Raw genomic sequence first — 18,813 nt, forward strand, 5'->3', positions numbered from 1 at the left:
CTGATCATCGAGCAAGTCAATCAAAGTCCATACTTTGTTCTCATACATGGATCATATCTCAAATTTTATGGCCTCAAGCCATTTCGTGGAATCTGGGCTCATCATCGCTTCCTCATAGTTCGTAGGTTCATCATGGTCTAGTAACATGACTTCCAGAACATGATTACTGCACCACTCTGGTGTGGATCTTACTCTGGAAGACCTACGAGGTTTGGTAGCAACTTGATCTGAAGTTTCATGATCATCATCATTAACTTCCTTATTAATTGGTGTAGGAATCACTGGAACTGATTTCTGTGATAAACTACTTTCCAACAAGGGAGTAGGTATAGTTACCTCATCAAGTTCTACTTTCCTCCTACTCACTTCTTTCGAGAGAAACTCCTTCTCTAGAAAGGATCCATTCTTAGCTACGAATATTTTGCCTTCGGATCTATGATAGAAGGTGTATCCAACAGTTTCCTTTGGGTATTCTATGAAGACGCACTTCTCCAATTTGGGTTCGAGCTTATCAGGTTGAAAACCTTTTTCATATAAGCATCGCAACTCCAAAATTTAAGAAATGACAACTTTGGTTTCTTGCCAAACCACAGTTCATAAGGCGTCGTCTCAAACGGATTTTGATGGTGCTCTATTTAAAGTGAATGCAACTGTCTCTAATGCATAACCCCAAAACAATAGTGGTAAACCGATAAGAGACATCATAGATCGCACCATATCTAGTAAAGTACGATTATGACGTTCAGACACACCATTACATTGTGGTGTTCCAGGTGGCGTGAGTTGTGAAACTATTCCACATTGTTTTAATTGAAGACCAAACTCGTAACTCAAATATTCATCTCCGCGATCAGATCGCAGAAATTTTATTTTCTTGTTACGATGATTTTTCCACTTCACTCTGAAATTCTTTGAACCTTTCAACTATTTCAGACTTATGTTTCATCAAGTAGATATACCCATATCTGCTTAAATCATCTTGTGAAGGTCAGAAAATAACGATACTTGCCATGAGCATCAACACTCATTGGATCGCATACATCGGTATGTATTATTTCCAATAAGTCAGTAGCTTGTTCCATTGTTCCGGAGAATGGAGTTTTAGTCATCTTGCCCAAAAGGCACGGTTTGCAAGCATCAAATGATTCATAACCAAGTGATTCTGAAAATCCATCTTTATGGAGTTTCTTCATGCGCTTTACACCAATATGACCCAAACGGCAGTGCCACAAATAAGTTGCACTATCATTATTAACTTTGCATCTTTTGGCATCAATATTATGAATATGTGTATCACTACGATCGAGATCCAACAAACTATTTTCATTGGGTGTATAAGGCCAACTCCACCACGCGACCCCAAACGGACGTCCGTTTTGTCCGGTTTCGGTCCGTTTGGGTAGGGATTTGGGGTCGTGTCCGGGCCTGTCCTGGGATGCGGTGGTCGTGCGCCCAGCGCGTGGCCGCATCCATTTGCCCCATCCTGTCCGTGAGGGCAAAAAATGCCTAAATTTGCATCAAACTACTTCCAACCCAAATATTTGTCTGAAAATTAAAATAGTTTTAAAACCCAATTGAAATTGTCTTAAATAAAATAGTTTTACAACCAAATTGAAATTGTCTTGACTGAAAATAAATTGAACCAATACATCTATTGGTTGCCAATGTGATCCCAGACGTGCTCAGCCAAGTCATTTTGAAGATTCAAATGAGCGTGCCAATCACGCATCTCACGGTGGAATTGGACAAACTATTCAAATATGGCCGGGTCTTGGTGCAGGGGCTCAATATTTTCACCTTGAAAATCAAATCCTTGGTCGAAGATACTCTCATCACGCTCGTCCTCGACGATCATGTTGTGCATGATCACACAAGCAGTCATCACCTCCCAAAGCTTCCTTTCATCCCATGACAGTGCAGGGTTTCGAATGATACCCCACCGGGATTGAAGCACACCAAAAGCACGTTCCACATCTTTTCTAACACTCTCTTGCATTTGGGCAAATCTCTTTCTCTTCTCACCTTGGGGTTTCGAGATTGTCTTCACAAAAGTTGACCACTGAGGATATATACCATCTGCTAGATAGTATCCTTTGTTGTACTGGTGGCCGTTGATCTCAAAGTTGACAGGTGGGGAGTTTCCTTCTGCAAGCCTCGCGAAGACTGGAGAACGTTGGAGCACGTTGATATCATTGTGAGAACCTGCCATACCAAAGAAAGAATGCCATATCCAAAGATCTTGCGATGCCACCGCTTCTAATATGACAGTGCACCCGTTAACATGCCCCTTGTACTGGCCCTGCCAAGCAAATGGACAATTCTTCCACTCCCGGTGCATACAATCAATGCTGCCAAGCATGCCTGAAAGCCTCTAGCTGCATTGGTCGTCAACAATCTCTCTGTATCAGCGGCAGTTGGCTGCCTCAAGTACTCTGGGCCAAACACCTCGATCACAGCCTGGCAAAACTTGTACATTGACATCAGACATGTTGTCTCACTCATACGCACATACTCGTCCACCAGATCGCCTGGAATACCATATGCAAGCATGCGGATAGCCGCGGTGCATTTCTGGTAAGAGGAGAATCCAAGCTTGCCAAGGGCATCCGTCTTGCACTCGAAGTATGGGTCATGAGAAACCACTCCCTCTCGGATACGATTGAACACATGCCTTGCCATGCGAAAATGGCGACGAAATTTATCCGGCTTGAAGAGCGGAGTGTTGGCAAAGTAATCGGCATAGAGCAGGGCGTGGCCTCTCTCCCTGTTGCGGTTCAGGTTGGGAGCCTTGCCAGGGAGTGACCCCCTGTACCGAGGAAGCTGCCGTTGAATATGGTCGTTCACGACCAGTGCAGCCACCACAATTTCTTCATCATCCGACGACGAATCGTCCGATGAACAAACGAAGTGATGGAAGAAAAACTTGTCTCCACTGTCCATACCTTTGTTGGCAAAAGGTCGAACACCTTACGGTCGCGGTGGCGAAGCGGCCGCGATGATCACCTCGACGTAGCAGGGGTGGTTGCCGGCCGGCTACTGGCCGCTCTGGAGCTCTCGTCGGAATCTGCCTCGGCCTCCATGGTCCGTCGCCGGCAGTCGTGTCCCCTCCGGCACCGGCAAGGACGGCGACGGCCAAAACTACGGCGAAAGCGCGGGCGTGGTGGCGGCCATGTTGAGACGAGGTTTGTTAGACGGCGGGGGGGCTCCGCGGTGAGGAGGCGGCCGGAGAAGACAGCGGCGCCGGCGGCGGGCGTGGGGCGGGGAGAGAGGGTGAAGCATTGGGGAGCGGAGGGACTGCTAGTGTCCCCGACAGGCGGGCCACGGGGGGGCAAGGGCGTGCGTCGTGGTCGTCCGCGCGCGTCCGTTTCACCCCAAACCGAGCGCAAGTTTGGGCCGGGGATGGGTCGAAAACGGACGGAACCGGACATTTGTCCATTTGAGGCCGTGCGCTGGGCCGCCTCTTTTGTCCCTTTTACCCCAAACGGACGGAGCCGGACAGGATAGGGTCGCGCAGTGGAGTTGGCCTAACCATCGAAGGTCTTATTCATGTAAACAGAATAACAATTATTCTTTAACTTCAAATGAATAACCGTATCGCAATAAACATGATCAAATCATATTCATGCTCAACGCAAACGCTAAATAACATTTATTTAGGTTTAACACCAATCTCAAAAATATAGGGAGTGTGTGATGATGATCATATCAATCTTGGAACTACTTCCAACACTCATCGTTACTTCCCCTTCAACTAGTCTATGTTTATTTTGTAACTCCTGTTTTGAGTCACTAATCTTAGCAACCGAACAAGTATCAAATACTCAGGGGATACTATAAACACTAGTAAGGCACACATCAATAATATGTATATCAAATATACCCTTGTTCACTTTGCCATCCTTCTTATCCACCAAATATTTAGGGCATTTCCGCTTCCAGTGACCATTTCCTTTGCAGTGTAAGCACTCAATTTCAGGCTTTGGTCCAGCTTTGGTCTTCTTCACGGGAGTGACAACTTGTTTGCCATTCTACTTGAAGTTTCCCTTTCTTTCCCTTCGCCCTTTTCTTGAAACTAGTGGTCTTGTTAATCATCAACACTTGATGCTCTTTCTTGATTTCTACCTTCGTCGATTTCAACATTACGAAGAGCTCGAGAATCATTTTCGTCATCCCTTGCATACTATAGTTCATCACGAAGTTCTAGTAACTTAGTGATGGTGACTAGAGAATTCTGTCAATCACTATCTTATCTGGAAGATTAACTCCCACTTGATTCAAGCGATTGAAGTACCCAGACAATCTGAGCACATGCTCAAAAGTTGAGCGATTATCCTCCATATTTTAGCTATTGCAGATTTCATATCTCTCAACTCGGGTATTTGCTTGAAATATTAACTTCAATTTCTGGAACATCTCATATGGTCCATGACGTTCAAAACGTCTTTGAAGTCCTGATTCTAAGTCGTTAATCATGGTGCACTAAACTATCAAGTAGTTATTATATTGAGCTATCCAGACATTCATAACGTCTGCATCTGCTCCTGCAATAGGTCTGTCACCTAGCGGTGCATTAAGGACATAATTCTTCTGTGCAGCAATGAGGATAAACCTCAGATCACGGATCCAATCCGCATCATTGCTACTAACATTTTTTAACATAATTTTCTCTAGGAACATATCAAAAATAAACATATGAAAGCAACAATGCGAGCTATTGATCTACAACATAATTTGCAAAATACTACCAGGACTAAATTCATGATAAATTTAAGTTCAATTAATCATATTACTTAAGAACTCCCACTTAGATAGACATCCCTCTAATCCTCTAAGTGATTATGTGATCCATATCAACTACACCATGTCCGATCGTCACGTGAGATGGAGTAGTTTCAACGGTGAACATCAATATGTTGATCATATCTACTATATGATTCACGCTCGACCTTTTGGTCTCCGTGTTCCGAGGCCATATCTGTTATATGCTAGGCTCGTCAAGTTTAACCTGAGTATTCCGCGTGTGCAACTATTTTGCACCCGTTGTATTTGAATGTAGAGCCTATCACACCCGATCATCACGTGGTGTCTCAGCACAGAGAACTTTCGCAATGGTGCATACTCAGGGAGAACACTTCTTGATAATTTTAGTGAGAGATCATCTTAAAATGCTACCGTCAATCAAAGCAAGATAAGATGCATAAAGGATAAACATCACATGCAATCAATATAAGTGATATGATATGGTCATCATCATCTTGTGCTTGTGATCTCCATCTTCAAAGCACCGTCGTGATCACCATCGTCACCGGCGCGACACCTTGATCTCCATTGTAGCATCGTTGTCATTACGCCATCTATTGCTTCTACGACTATCGCTACCGCTTAGTGATAAAGTAAAGCAATTACAGGGCGTTTGCATTTCATACAATAAAGCAACAACCATATGGCTCCTGCCAGTTGCCGATAACTTCGGTTACAAAACATGATCATCTCATACAATAAAATATAGCATCACGTCTTGACCATATCACATCACAACATGCCCTGCAAAAACAAGTTAGACGTCCTCTACTTTGTTGTTGCAAATTTTACGTGGCTGCTACGGGCTGAGCAAGAACCATTCTTACCTACGCATCAAAACCACAACGATAGTTCGTCAAGTTAGTGCTGTTTTAACCTTCGCAAGGACCGGGTGTAGCCACACTCGATTCAGCTAAAGTGAGAGAGACAGACACCTGCCAACCACCTTTAAGCACGAGTGCTCGTAACGGTGAAACCAGTCTCGCGTAAGCGTATGCGTAATGTCGGTCCGGGCCGCGTCATCTCACAATACCGCTGAGCCAAAGTATGACATGCTGGTAAGCCGTATGACTTGTATCGCCCACAACTCACTTGTGTTCTACTCGTGCATATGACATCTACGCATAAAACCAGGCTCTGATGCCACTGTTGGGGAACGTAGTAATTTCAAAAAAATTCCTACGCACACGCAAGACCATGGTGATGGCATAGCAACGAGAGGGGACAGTGTTGTCCATGTACCCTCGTAGACCGTAAGCGGAAGCGTTATGACAACACGTTGATGTAGTCGTACGTCTTCACGATCCGACCGATCCAAGTACCGAATGTATGGCACCTCCGAGTTCAGCACACGTTCAGCTCGATGACGATCCCCGGACTCCGATCCAGCAAAGTGTCGGGGATGAGTTCCGTCAGCACGACGGCATGGTGACAATGATGATGTTCTACCGGCGCAGGGCTTCGCCTAAACTCCGCGACGATATGACCGAGGTGGAATATGGTGGAGGGGGGCACCGCACACGGCTAAGGAACGATCTTGAAGATCAACTTGTGTGTCCTAGGGTGCCTCCCTGCCCCCGTATATAAAGGAGGGAGGGGGAGGTGCGGCCGGCCCCCTAGGGGTGCGCCTGGAGGAGTCCTACTCCCACCGGGAGTAGGACTCCCCCCTCTTGCCTTGGTGGAGAAGGAAAGGGGGGAGGGGAAAGAGGAAAGGGGGGTGCCGCCCCCCCCCTCCTTGTCCTATTCGGACTAGGGGGAGGGGGCGCGCGGCCTGCCCTGGCGGCCCTCCTCTTCTCCCTCATGGCCCACTAAGGCCCATTAACCCCCGGGAGGGTTCCGGTAACCCCCCGGTGTTCTGGTAAAATCCTGATTTCACTCGGAACCATTCCGATGTCCAAACATAGGCTTCCAATATATCAATCTTTATGTCTCGACCATTTCTAGACTCCTCGTCATGTCCGTGATCACATCCGGGACTCCGAACAAACTTCCGTACATCAAAACTTATAAACTCATAATAAAACTGTAATTGTAACGTTAAGCGTGCGGACCCTACGGGTTCGAGAACTATGTAGACATGACCTAGAAATATTCTTGGTCAATAACCAATAGCAGAACCTGGATGCTCATATTGGCTCCTACATATTCTACGAAGGTCTTTATCGGTCAAACCGCATAACAACATACGTTGTTCCCTTTGTCATCGGTATGTTACTTGCCCGAGATTCGATCGTCGGTATCCAATACCTAGTTCAATCTCGTTACCGGCAAGTCTCTTTACTCGTTACGTAATGCATCATTCCTTAACTAACTCATTAGCTACATTGCTTGCAAGGCTTATAGTGATGTGCATTACCGAGAGGGCCCAGAGATACCTCTCCGACAATCGGAGTGACAAATCCTAATCTCGAAATACGCCAACCCAACATGTACCTTTGGAGACACCTGTAGAGCTCCTTTATAATCACCCAGTTATGTTGTGACGTTTGGTAGCACACAAAGTGTTCCTCCGGTAAATGGGAGTTGCATAATCTCATAGTCATAGGAACATGTATAAGTCATGAAGAAAGCAATAGCAACATACTAAACGATCAAGTGCTAAGCTAACGGAATGGGTCAAGTCAATCACATCATTCTCCTAATGATGTGATCCCGTTAATCAAATGACAACTCATGTCTATGGCTAGGAAACTTAACCATCTTTGATTCACGAGCTAGTCAAGTAGAGGCATACTAGTGACACTATGTTTGTCTATGTATTCACACATGTATTATATTTTCGGTTAATACAATTATAGCATGAATAATAAATATTTATCATGAAATAAGGAAATAAATAATAACTTTATTATTGCCTCTAGGGCATATTTCCTTCATAACTAGCTAATGGGCCAGTCCACCTCAGGTTTGTTCGATGGCCTTGTGCGAAGCGACGACAATTTGATGCAACATGCAGGGGGCCGAAATCATTAATTGAGGAGTATTCTTTCGAAAGATAACTTCCACCTCCCTAGGTTGTGACAAGTGGCATGTGCACCACTTGTGACAACCTGGGAATTTTCCCGTTTTTTGTAAATCAGTTTGTTCAAAATGTTTTTATCTCGTAAACCGTGCATCCAAAACTCAAATTGTTTTCAACGTTGGATTCCTCGCGTCAAGATCTTCAAAAGTAGATTCCATGTTGACACATTTTAATGAACACTTTTTCACAAAAAAGGACAAAAAAACAGGACCTCTCGCGGAAGAAAAAAAATAAAAAAACCTTTTTTTTCATTTTCGAGAGGCATGGTCGTGCCTCTCACAGAAGCAAAACCATGCCTCTCGTGGTAGCAAAATCGTGCCTCTCAGGAAGGAAGAAATAGAGAAAACACGTTTTTTTTGTTTCCGAGAGGCACGGCAAAACCATGCCTCTCGTGGTAGCAAAATCATGCCTCTTAGAAAGGAAGAAATAGAGAAAATGCATTTTTTTGTTTCCAAGAGGCACGGCCGTGCCTCTCACGGAAGAAAAAAAGAAGAGAAAAGTGGTTAGTTTTTGTTTTCGATTTCATTTTCGAGAGGCACGGCCGTGCCTCTCATGGAAGCAAAATCGTGCCTCTCCTAAAAGCAAAATCGTGCTTCTAACGGAAGGATAAAAAAAGAAAATACCTTTTTCCGTTTGTGAGAGGCACGACCTGACTCTCACGAAAGCAAATTTGTGCCTCTCATGGAATCAGAAAAAGATAAAATGCATCTTTTTATGTTTCCGTCGTGCCTCTCACCGAAGCAAAAACCGTGCCCTCTCGCGGAAGCAAAACCATGCCTCCCACGAAAGAAAAAAAACGAGAAAACTTCTAAGAGTCACGGTCGTGCCTCTTGCGGAAGCAGAACCGTGCCTATCACAGAAAGAAACAAACATGCAAAAATAAAAAAATAATCGATTTTCTTTTCAAAAGCTAAGAAAGATCGGTGGAAACCAAAAGGCCGAAGAAAACCCAAAAAACCGTCTAAAAAGCCACAAATGCGTCTAGAAAAATAAAAATAAATCCAGAGAAAGCACCAAGAGCGTGACACGTGCTGGCGGCTGAGAGCGCACCAAGTGATCATTGAGAGGCTCCCGAAGGAGCGCTCGTCAACTAGTTGCTCTCGCAGGGAGCTCTGGCGAACATGCCAACGCACAGCAACTCCCCTCCCGCGCGCCTCTCATGAGCCGACCCATAAGCGGGGTTGGGAGCCCCATTTTTATTCCGTATTTTTGTTTTTTATTTGTTTATTTGTTTTTATATTAAAAAAACAGAATATAAGAAAATTTCAAAATTTAAGGAAAAATGATTTTTGGGAAATGTTCCAGAAATCATAACATGCTCATGGTTTAAAAAAATATTCATGATTTATTTTTAAAAAATGTTCACGTATTGTAAAACCATTCATGGATTCACAACAATTTCAAAAATTTCAAAACAATGTTCGCTAATTCAAAATTTGATGAACTTTTCTCGAACTTGATGAACAAAAATTGTATTAAGAACATTGTTTTTTGAAAACATATTAATTTTTGATTCAATGAACATCTTTTGAAAAAATGATGAACAAATTTTAAATTTTACAAACATTTTTTGAAAAAACAAAATGAACAAATTTTGAATTTGACGAATATTTTTTGGAATTTGATGAAAGTTGTTGAATCAGATGAACAAAAAAGGTGAAATGTAAAGAAGAGAAGAGAGAAAATAAAAAAGAAAACAAAACAAAAAGGAAAACAGAAGTAAACAAAAAAAAGAGAAGAAAAACTGGAACAAAAGTTCTAGAACTTCCCAAAACCGGGCAGGATGCACGTGAAAATCTGGAATACTGGGCCGGCCCACTGTGCGACCGATTCAGAGAGTGAGGGGTACGATTAGAGAGGCTATCCTCGTACGTACGTATTCTCTGCTTTTTAATCTTTTGCCGGTTTTATTCTTTCAGTGGTTGTTCTATTAAAATACTTGTAAATTTTATTAAAAAATTCATGAATTTCAAAAAACATAAAGAGGAAAAAATGTTCGTGGATTTTTTTAAAGTCCATGATATTTTTCCTGAATTTTGAAATGTTCCCGGATCTCAAAAAACGATTCTTAATTTAAACAGGCGCTCGGTGAATATGATGATTGTACACTCCCCTCCGGGTGACTCCTTCGGCTGTGAGGTAGAGGGTGGGCTGGCCATGCTCTTTGACACAACAACGATCCGTAGATCGAGCGTTGGGTGCGAGTTGGATGGTGTGGCGCGTGACGGTGTGTTCGGTTCATGCAGTAAGAACGAAGCGAGAGAGGGAAAAGTTGGTGTCAGCAGCAGGGAGGGATAGAGGAGGTCGTGCACATCTCTTGCGCAAAGAGATATGCTTGGGAGAGGCTAGGGAGGCTAGGGGAGCTCGGTGCGGTCGCCACTCAGAAGTTTGCCGCGTTGGCTGCAGGTGGAAGGCAGATGTGCCCTTTTGGGCTGTGTTGGGATGAGCTTACACCGGTCTTTAACTTTTTATATTCTTTGTATTCATTTATTTGCTGCAAATTTGAATTTAATTAAAAATCCAAGCGAGCACCAAATCTTCTGGATATTTGTATGTGGCATCAATGGACCCTTCCAAGTGCACATAAAAAAATCAGGAATTTCGAGCTTATATTTCTATTTTATATGAATATAAACACAATTAAAATACAATATGGATTGATTTCAAAGCCCAAAAATAATTCCCTTAAAATTCCCAAAAGATTAGGATGGGGCCCACATGGTCACATATGAGCTTAGGCCTAAACCTTAGGGCGTAAGAAGGGCATTTGGGATTTATTATAAACAAAATTAGGGTTTTTACCCTTTTTAATTAACATGAGGCTTGAATTTCCCTCGATTTCAAATTTCCAAAAAAGGTAAATATGATGCCATGTTATGCTTAACTACCCTATTACATTACCATTAACTAGGGTTGTGCCAATTGTTCTTCGGAAATGTGATGTTTAACCTCTCCTGCTTTACGCCCTCATTGCTTTTCTCTACGGGTCAATAGATGAGAAGACCAGGGCCACATGGAGTATGGGTTCATTCATATCTGCATCTGTGAAATATCTAAAATTGAATTTCATATCTTCGTCATCTGAATCTGGAAGCTCAAGTCCGTCAACTTCGTAATTGTCATCTTTCTCAAGTTACTTCCATTTTCCTTCCCTTTTCTTCTCTTCATCGGTTTGACAGTTATCGTTGACCAAATCATCATCACCTTCCTTTAAGTCATAGTCACTATCCACTATTTCTGGCTCATAGTCAGAGTCAGAGGAGTCATCATCAGTCCCCTCCTCTAAATCATCTTGAACAACCTCTACGATTGCTCTGCCTCTGTTGGGCCATCTGCAAAACAGCATGCCCCAATGCTCTGATCTGGCCCAATGCTCATATCTGCACCACTGTCCTGCTTCTCCTCTCTTCTGCACTAAATAGGACTGATAATAGCGCAAGTGTGTAGCAGGGTTTTTAAAAAACATCATCCCATTCTGCATTGCGCAAATGCAGCTTGTGTCACTGTTCTTTGAGATCAACCGAAGCTCATCTTCATTTGTTTGACTACCAAGCAGTAGCAAATAGGTCTTTATTTTCACTTTGTGCTCATATCCCAAATCCTCAATGAGATCATCCAACATTTCCATACATGTTGTACTGCATTCACAGAAATCATAGTAAACCTTCTCCCCGTTCAGAATGACTTATTGCATCTGTGTCCTATGAAAAATCCCCCATGAACAAACTCCAAGTGAAATGATCAGTGCGTTGTACTGACTAAAATTCAGAGGAAACAACATGGTCGATTCAGTTGTAATAGAACCTCACAATTCCTCCTAAAGCGTAATTAAATTGGAACCAAACCAACAAAAAGCGTACAATAGACCAGAGATACATTGCAATGAACATAGCTGAGATTCTTAGGCGGAAAAGAACTAGGGCTATGGCCGTAATGGAGCTCACCGTACTCGGGAACATGCCCCTGTTCCTGCCGCCACTCACACAGCTGCAAGGCGATGTGGTCGCCCCCAACACACCATCATCCATCCTAGGATGTCTCGATTGGGCCTCTGATGACGGCGACTACCGTCTACCGCAGCCGAACCATGACTGTTGTGTACATTGCCTGCAAGTTGGAGGACCAGAGATGCATTTTACTCGCTCTGTAATGAACCTCAGTGTATCTTGATGATCTAGGTATTTTGCCTTCTCATAATAGTTGCTGTACTTTGTAAATGGATCGTTTTAAAGAATAGCACAAATTCTGCAAACAACGACCAAACAAAAAATTGGCTAACACACACAATCAAATTATGTAAGTTTGTGTAAACACTTTGTAAATACCAACATTTTCTGAGCACGTAACATTGCAATGCAAACTGCACACTGAACAGACATTGGCAAGGGTCACTCTGTATCTTCAACAGAAGAACCAACAGTGTATAAAGAATGTAAATATGAGTGAACATGTGATAAGTTCAATTTTCTGTAATACAACCGGATAGCTCATGGGCACAAGGTCTGATTCGTCCTTGCAGTAAATTACACAATGGTACAGGTACACTACATGGGATACACCAACAACGGGTGGTAAATAAAAACTTCTAGCAGAAACACCACAAACCAGATCTAACTTATTGCTGGCAACAAATCAAATTGTCTACTGATAAGTCTGATCTATATTAAGGGTTTGTAATCACAGATATGTAGTCACACTTGAGCAAAACCTGCAAGACATCATAACGAGGATTAAACAAGTATGCCGTGACAGCAATAACCAGATAAATACATTTTTGCTGAAGGGAAGAACTGAAAAATAAAAAAATGCTTCTTCCCGGCAAAAGAAAACAGTGTGATTAAGGTCGACTTATGTGGAGTTTATCAGTGTAATAGTTCGATATTCATAATAGCATAAGGCACATTCAGAAGGAATTAATGAAAATACTGATGAAAGTGAAAAGCACGAGGGCATTTTGTTTTCTCAAAGTAGTACTCACTTTTAAGTTAAATTTATCAGTGCAATTAGTAGTACTCACTCTGAACGAGTACCAACTAATAGCAGATGACTCATTCAGAAGATAGTTTTAGAATATAGTGAAAGCAAGAGGGGAGTTCGTCAACATGAGATATTTACAATAACTTGGGTTCAGAAATCTCATGTCAATTCCCACCCTGGATCTTATTGCTCAATTTCCCAAACAAAAAAGATGAATGGCTGTGCCACTTATGAAAATTGCCTAAAAACCATTACGAAAAAGAATGTAACGAAACATAAAAAGGAGAGAAGTTATACCTTGTATGAAATCATTCCATTTATCACCTTTGTGGTCCTTTATACTGTTCTATGTAGCCTGATATATAATAACATAATGTTATATAAAAATATACAAGTGTCATGACATACTCGTGATAGGGGGGACTATTTAGCTTTTAGCATAGAAACAAACATAATATTTAGCATTGAAATGCTACAAACAGAAGATAAAACAAGTACAATTAAACAATTACCTTGGCATATGGGGCAAAAATGGCTTTGACATCTTCAAACACCTCAGGAATTGGTTTTGCAGCATCGATCTGATCATACGCAAGTTGGGCAGTAAGTTTGAAAGTGGACAGATTCCAAAAAAGGGTAGTAAAGTGCATGAAAAAAAAACAGTCCTCAGTAACTCATTACAATCAAAAGAAAGACTGTTATCCCAGTATATTGTTCCTTCAGGATTCAGACTAACATGTTCCCTAAATGTTCAATTTATAACCCCCCCTGCATGCATGTGGAGATGCATTCTTTTGAGGTTCCCTCATTAGTCATTGTGGGAGTGCAGCAATACCTTCTTAACCTTGTCCTTCGCGTCATAGTACTCAATCACAGGCAAACTGGATTCAACAAAAACTTTGAATCTCTTCCTGATAGTCTCGATGTTGTCATCAACTCTACCCTGCAAAATAATACGAATTGTTGGAAACAGGAAAAGGGTGGTCTTGATAAGGATACATAGGCCAAACATAAGCACATATGTGAAGAATGAAACCTCATTGCGTCCCAGAAGACGTCTTTCCATCTCTTCCTCGGAACAATTGAAGAACAGCACAAATGCAGGCGAAATTTTTGTCTGAGAAAATGTGAAGCAATCAGCAATCTTGCAAAGTCATTTATACGTACATTATGATGGAAGACAAGAAGAAGCTGCTGAACTATTATGTGAGTTGGCACTGAAAAGTGAACGAACATCAATTTTGAAGTGCAAGGAGTAGACGAGCTTACAACATTCTCGAACGCAGCACGATTCTCTTCATTCCTTGGAAACCCGTCGATGAGGAACTTATCATTCTCATTCTTTATCATGGCTTGCTGCAAGAGCTTTATAGTCACCTCCGACGGAACAATCTTTCCCTCCTTTATCATGTTCTCAATCATAGTTCTGTAAAATGAAGTGTAAAAATAAACATAGGTGCATGCAAATGTTAAATAATAAATAGATTGACATGACAAATATAATTTTCATAAACAAATTGCTCTAGAGAAACTTATGAAAAAAACTAACATACCCATTCTCAGAGCCAGATTTAATCTCCGCGCGCAAAAGATCTCCAGCACTAAGATGGGTGAATCCAAAGTGTTCAACAATGTTGGAACACTGTGTGCCCTTTCCACTTCCAGGACCACCTGTGCGTAAATTCTTGGTCAGGTGCAGAAGAAAGTTTATTTATTTAGATACATGTAATGCTTGATAATATGTATTTGATGGTCAGACATTTATCAAAGAAAGTTTACCAAGAACAAATACTACTGTGACTTTCTTGTCACCCAACATGTTCTCAGCAACCACCTGCATGAAAAACAAAGTTTTAACCACAAGACAAACAGAGAATCATGAATAGAAAAATTTCTGTGAGACAAGGGAGTTTCATTTACTGACTATATACAAGAAGCGTTGCTCAAGGTGCCAGAATTATATTGGCAGTATGCTCAAGAATTCAAGTTCTTTGGACACGAGTCCAACAACAATAATGTTTATCTATTCCAAATTAAACTAAATGGTTAGATAGTACTCCCTCCATTCACAAATATAAGATGTTCTAACTTTTTTTCTGAAATGGATGTGTATGGAGACGTTTTAGTATGTTTGTTCATTCATTTCAATCTGTACGTAGTCCATATTGAAATATCCAAAACATCTTATATTTATGAACAGAAGTAGATGTAACACCGTGAGATTCGGGGCACCAACGCTTGTGTGAAAGAGTTAATAAATTGAAGAATGTCCGCTAATACTGAAAACACAAGGCATTGCACATCCTCAATGAAGAAGTGTGCCTTTGTAGCAACGAGTGCTTATCTAATATATCCAGGGAATGAGGAATGAAAAGTAATGCCATACACGTACCTCCTTCTCAGTCACAACTGCGGGAGCATCCACAACCGTGCCCATGGCTGAAAAATATTCGAATATTCAGTTTAGAAGTTCTAGTTATGCATCTCAAAATGAAAATAGAAGAAATACAACACGTAAAAACACCACTCTATATGGTGAAGATGAGTAGTGGCACTAACATTGTTTAAGGGCTGAGGACACTTTGGTTATATAAACCACTTGGAAAAATCAGGGAGTTTGATTCACTAATTAGTAATTACACAAACACACACATGAACATAACCTTAAACAGCATTGCACTGATTAAGTAGACTCCCGAATTACTTGTACAGGATCACAATCAGTATTCTCATTTCCAACCAAGAAAACTACGTGCAAGTTTCCGAGCTCATTACCCGAAAATTACTCGTGACCCATGCCTAGCAATCCGGAGAGATACAAAGGCAGGATCACACAGTGTTCTAGAAAAGGATATTTCTTCTCCTTCCACCTAACCAAGGCATATTCGCTGTTATGCTTACAAACATACGGGTCAATTTCCAATGAGCTAGACAAACATAAGGATCACAATTATAACCCGATTTAAACTTAGATCTCCCTTGATTTCCCGCCGCTTACAGCTAACATAAACAAAGATCAGAAGAAGCAGATCACCCACCGCTAATACTATTTCAACTTTTCTCTATTTTGATTGGGACAGCATAGATCATCCACCTCTCTAAACTCCCAGTGCAATGATCCCTAGATCCAGCTGCAGGCGCGCAACCCTAGGATCCCTCCTCGTCAGATCTGCATCCCGGACTGCCGCCGGACCCAACCATTCCGGCCGGGAGGCGGAATCCCTTCCCTCAACCCCCGGATCACGCGGACTACAGCCAGCCCGAAAACCCGCCACGGGACAACATTCGAGACGCACTCCAGGTGATAACAACAGCAGGCTAGCGCGCGAGCAACGCCGACAGATCTCGCAACAGGGCGGCCGGGATCTCACGTACCTCCGCGCCGCCGGACGAGCTGGGCTCCGAATCGAATGCCGGTGGAGGGGTCGGCGCGGCGGCGAGACCACGGCGAGCGATCACAGGGTGGGGGGGCGCGTGGTGCGTGCTGCGGTGTTGGTCTGTGGCGTTGGTGCGAGAGGAGCGAGGCGGAGGAGGAGGCCGTTTAATACGCGCGCGGCGCGCGGCCAGGTGGAGGGGGAGGTGGTGGGGTCGTGGGGGATGGGTCCCACGCGGGGTCTCCGCGGGAAGCGTGGCGTTTGGCCGGTGGGGACACCGACCGGGCCGGAGGTGTCGGCGCAACGGGTGGAGCGGGCGTGGGCTGGAAAGCTTCGAGGAAGCGGAGCGGGAGAGAAGTCGGCTCGTGCCCGGAAGCGGGGAGGGGCGAACGTCACATGGAAATTGACGGAAATCACGCCGAAATGTTTTTAAGTTTTGATTGATGAAAAAAATCTTTAAAAATACAGGATGTTTATGTGGTGATGTTCCGTTGGCATGTGAAAATTCAAGTTCAAACACATTACGGCGTGTGAGCTATAAAAAAACAAAATCAACATTGAATGGTGTCGAACAGTAGCTGTAGCGACCCGACCTTGACTCAGACGGTCAAGTCTCTGTGCTTAAGTGTCATCCCTGGATCGGTATGCTGACACACACAGTACTCGAGGATTTATAACAGAGGTAAATCACACGTATAAAGTAAAGTAAATATTATTACCTCAATCCATATAGCGGAAGTAACAATAAGGTTGTGGATTCCCATCAACACCAACGGCAAAGTTGAGTGTAAAAATCGTAACCCTAACGTATCACCTACTCGTCGTAACATTCCTGCAACATGAGACATTGCAACCATGTAATTCAGTACATTGAATGTACTGGCAAATTCACACCATAGGATAATGATGAATAATATCTATCACTACATGCATATTTGGCTAGTGGAGGCTCTAAGGTTATATTTGCAGAAAGCTAGTTTTTCCCTACAACAAAGGAATATATTTTATTTAACTACCAAGTTGGTAGAAAAATATTGAGAAGGTTCCTCCAACTCAATCCCGATTAAACAATATTAACCCAACAAATTAAATTAAGAGTGATGAGATCAACACGATAATCCAAATACCAGAGACTCAAAATGTCCATAACCGGGGACATGGCTGATCATGATTAGTTTGTATACTCTGCGAGGTTTGCGCACTTTTTCTCACAAGACTCGATCTCCTTCGTTGGATTTCTCGCACTTCATGATGTTTGAGAAACGGATGACCGAGACACAGTCTTTCAGAAGCATTAACTCTTTACTCTGTGGTAGACAGTACCACCTACATCCCACTACATCTGCTAGCCTACCACTGAAAGAGGTCACACAACTTACTCAACTATGCCAGAGCCCATAATGGCTTGTGGCTGCACACGGGAGTTTCTAGCATGAATAAGCTTATGATCCCTTTGAGCCTGGGTGACATTCACTAGGGTGATCACACAGGTACTCCGGGATCCCCTTGGGCAAGCATTGGGTTCTCCAGGTGCCCGGGCAAACCACTGGGTGCTCCAGGGTGCCCCAATCAATCCACTCAGATGTGTATTAAAGTAGTCACCTTAAGTTAAACCTTAGTTCTTAATAACTCTCTCACATCTTTCATGAATTCTCTCAAAACCAAACCACGTCTACGAGCATAGCATAGCAGTAAGCATAACTTAGAAGTAACTTCCAAGGTTTGAATGCAGGACAATAGGTTCCTACCTCATCAACTACTTCCCAATACCCACATGTTATCAATTCCTAACCATGCAATGTTTGAGGATTGAAACTAATGCATAAAAACAGGGTATTAAAGGGATATGATCAAAGTGTGAACTTGCCTTGTACTGTTGATGAAGATGATTCACACTCATAACTCCTGATAAATCTACTCATCACACTCCGGTCAATCTATCGTAAGCAAGCAATTGCATACATAAGCACTCATGCAAAAGAATCGAAGAAAGATCTCGGAAAACTTCGAAAACAAGCGATTAACTCTTGCAACAGAAAACAATTTCTAACAGTATCAAAATTAAGTGAATTTGGCCTTATCAGAAAGTTTAGGTCATGAGCTTCGATTTGCAAAAAGAATCATCTCAAACGGAGTTATAAAACTCAAGTTACGATCAAACGAAGTTCAAATACAAATCTATTTCAAATCAAATTTTAAACTTTCAAAAATATGTTTAAGTTGTTTTACCATATAGAGGGGGTCATAACGAAGAAGTGGGCGTTGGTTTCATCTAATTCCGACTAACGAACAAAAAGTAGTGATTGTTTTAAGATTAGGGACTAATCTGTAAAAACTTTAATTGTGAAAAGGTCCCTGACTAATTAAAACAGAAAAAGAAAAAAAAACTAAATAACGAACGTTCGCTAAACAGATCTAACCTAATGAATGCGTTCGCTACAGAACCCTAAATAGCGAACGTCCACTAGATAACTAACTGATTGGTTTTTTTAGAGAAAATCGAAAGAGAAAACCAAAAATAAATTGTAACCTAAAATAAAACCGGACCGGGGTGGTTTTTACCGGTTCGGGTAGGGTCGGGTCCGGCGGCTTCCCGCGACGGCGAGCGTCGGCGAGGGCGGCGTAGTGGCGAGGCGCGAC

The 18,813-nt window shown here is 42.5% G+C and overlaps 1 protein-coding gene across 3 annotated transcripts; it reads right to left on the reverse strand.

Annotated features, from left to right (window-relative positions):
* Positions 1-12,222: 12,222 nt before the first annotated feature.
* LOC123044142 (UMP-CMP kinase 3) lies at positions 12,223-16,430 on the reverse strand. Of its 3 annotated transcripts, XM_044466788.1 has the most exons (10): positions 16,175-16,425; positions 15,192-15,238; positions 14,579-14,633; positions 14,353-14,470; positions 14,069-14,225; positions 13,836-13,916; positions 13,635-13,742; positions 13,312-13,380; positions 13,097-13,154; positions 12,223-12,530 (listed from the first exon to the last, which is right to left on the reverse strand). In XM_044466788.1, exons 2-9 carry the CDS (start codon positions 15,234-15,236, stop codon positions 13,146-13,148), a joined length of 642 nt encoding a protein of 213 aa, XP_044322723.1. In that variant the 5' UTR covers positions 15,237-15,238; positions 16,175-16,425; the 3' UTR covers positions 12,223-12,530; positions 13,097-13,145. The 3 variants fall into 3 exon arrangements, 2 of the variants coding, with proteins under 2 accessions (XP_044322723.1, XP_044322722.1); XR_006419867.1 differs by having other exon boundaries at positions 13,836-14,225; positions 16,175-16,430; XM_044466787.1 differs by having other exon boundaries at positions 13,635-13,916; positions 16,175-16,428.
* Positions 16,431-18,813: the final 2,383 nt, after the last annotated feature.

The sequence above is a fragment of the Triticum aestivum genome, chromosome 2B, assembly GCF_018294505.1.
Source record: "Triticum aestivum cultivar Chinese Spring chromosome 2B, IWGSC CS RefSeq v2.1, whole genome shotgun sequence".
Taxonomy (NCBI): domain Eukaryota; kingdom Viridiplantae; phylum Streptophyta; class Magnoliopsida; order Poales; family Poaceae; genus Triticum; species Triticum aestivum.

Bases quoted from the DNA above. Each gene is read 5' to 3' on its own strand.
- LOC123044142 (XM_044466787.1), bottom strand. From the start codon at position 15,236: ATGGGCACGGTTGTGGATGCTCCCGCAGTTGTGACTGAGAAGGAG. The intron at 14,226-14,352 runs GTATGTTAGTTT...TTCATTTTACAG, and splicing joins AAATCTGGCTCTGAGAATGG to AACTATGATTGAGAACATGA. The intron at 13,381-13,634 runs GTATTGCTGCAC...GCGTATGATCAG, and splicing joins CGAAGGACAAGGTTAAGAAG to ATCGATGCTGCAAAACCAAT.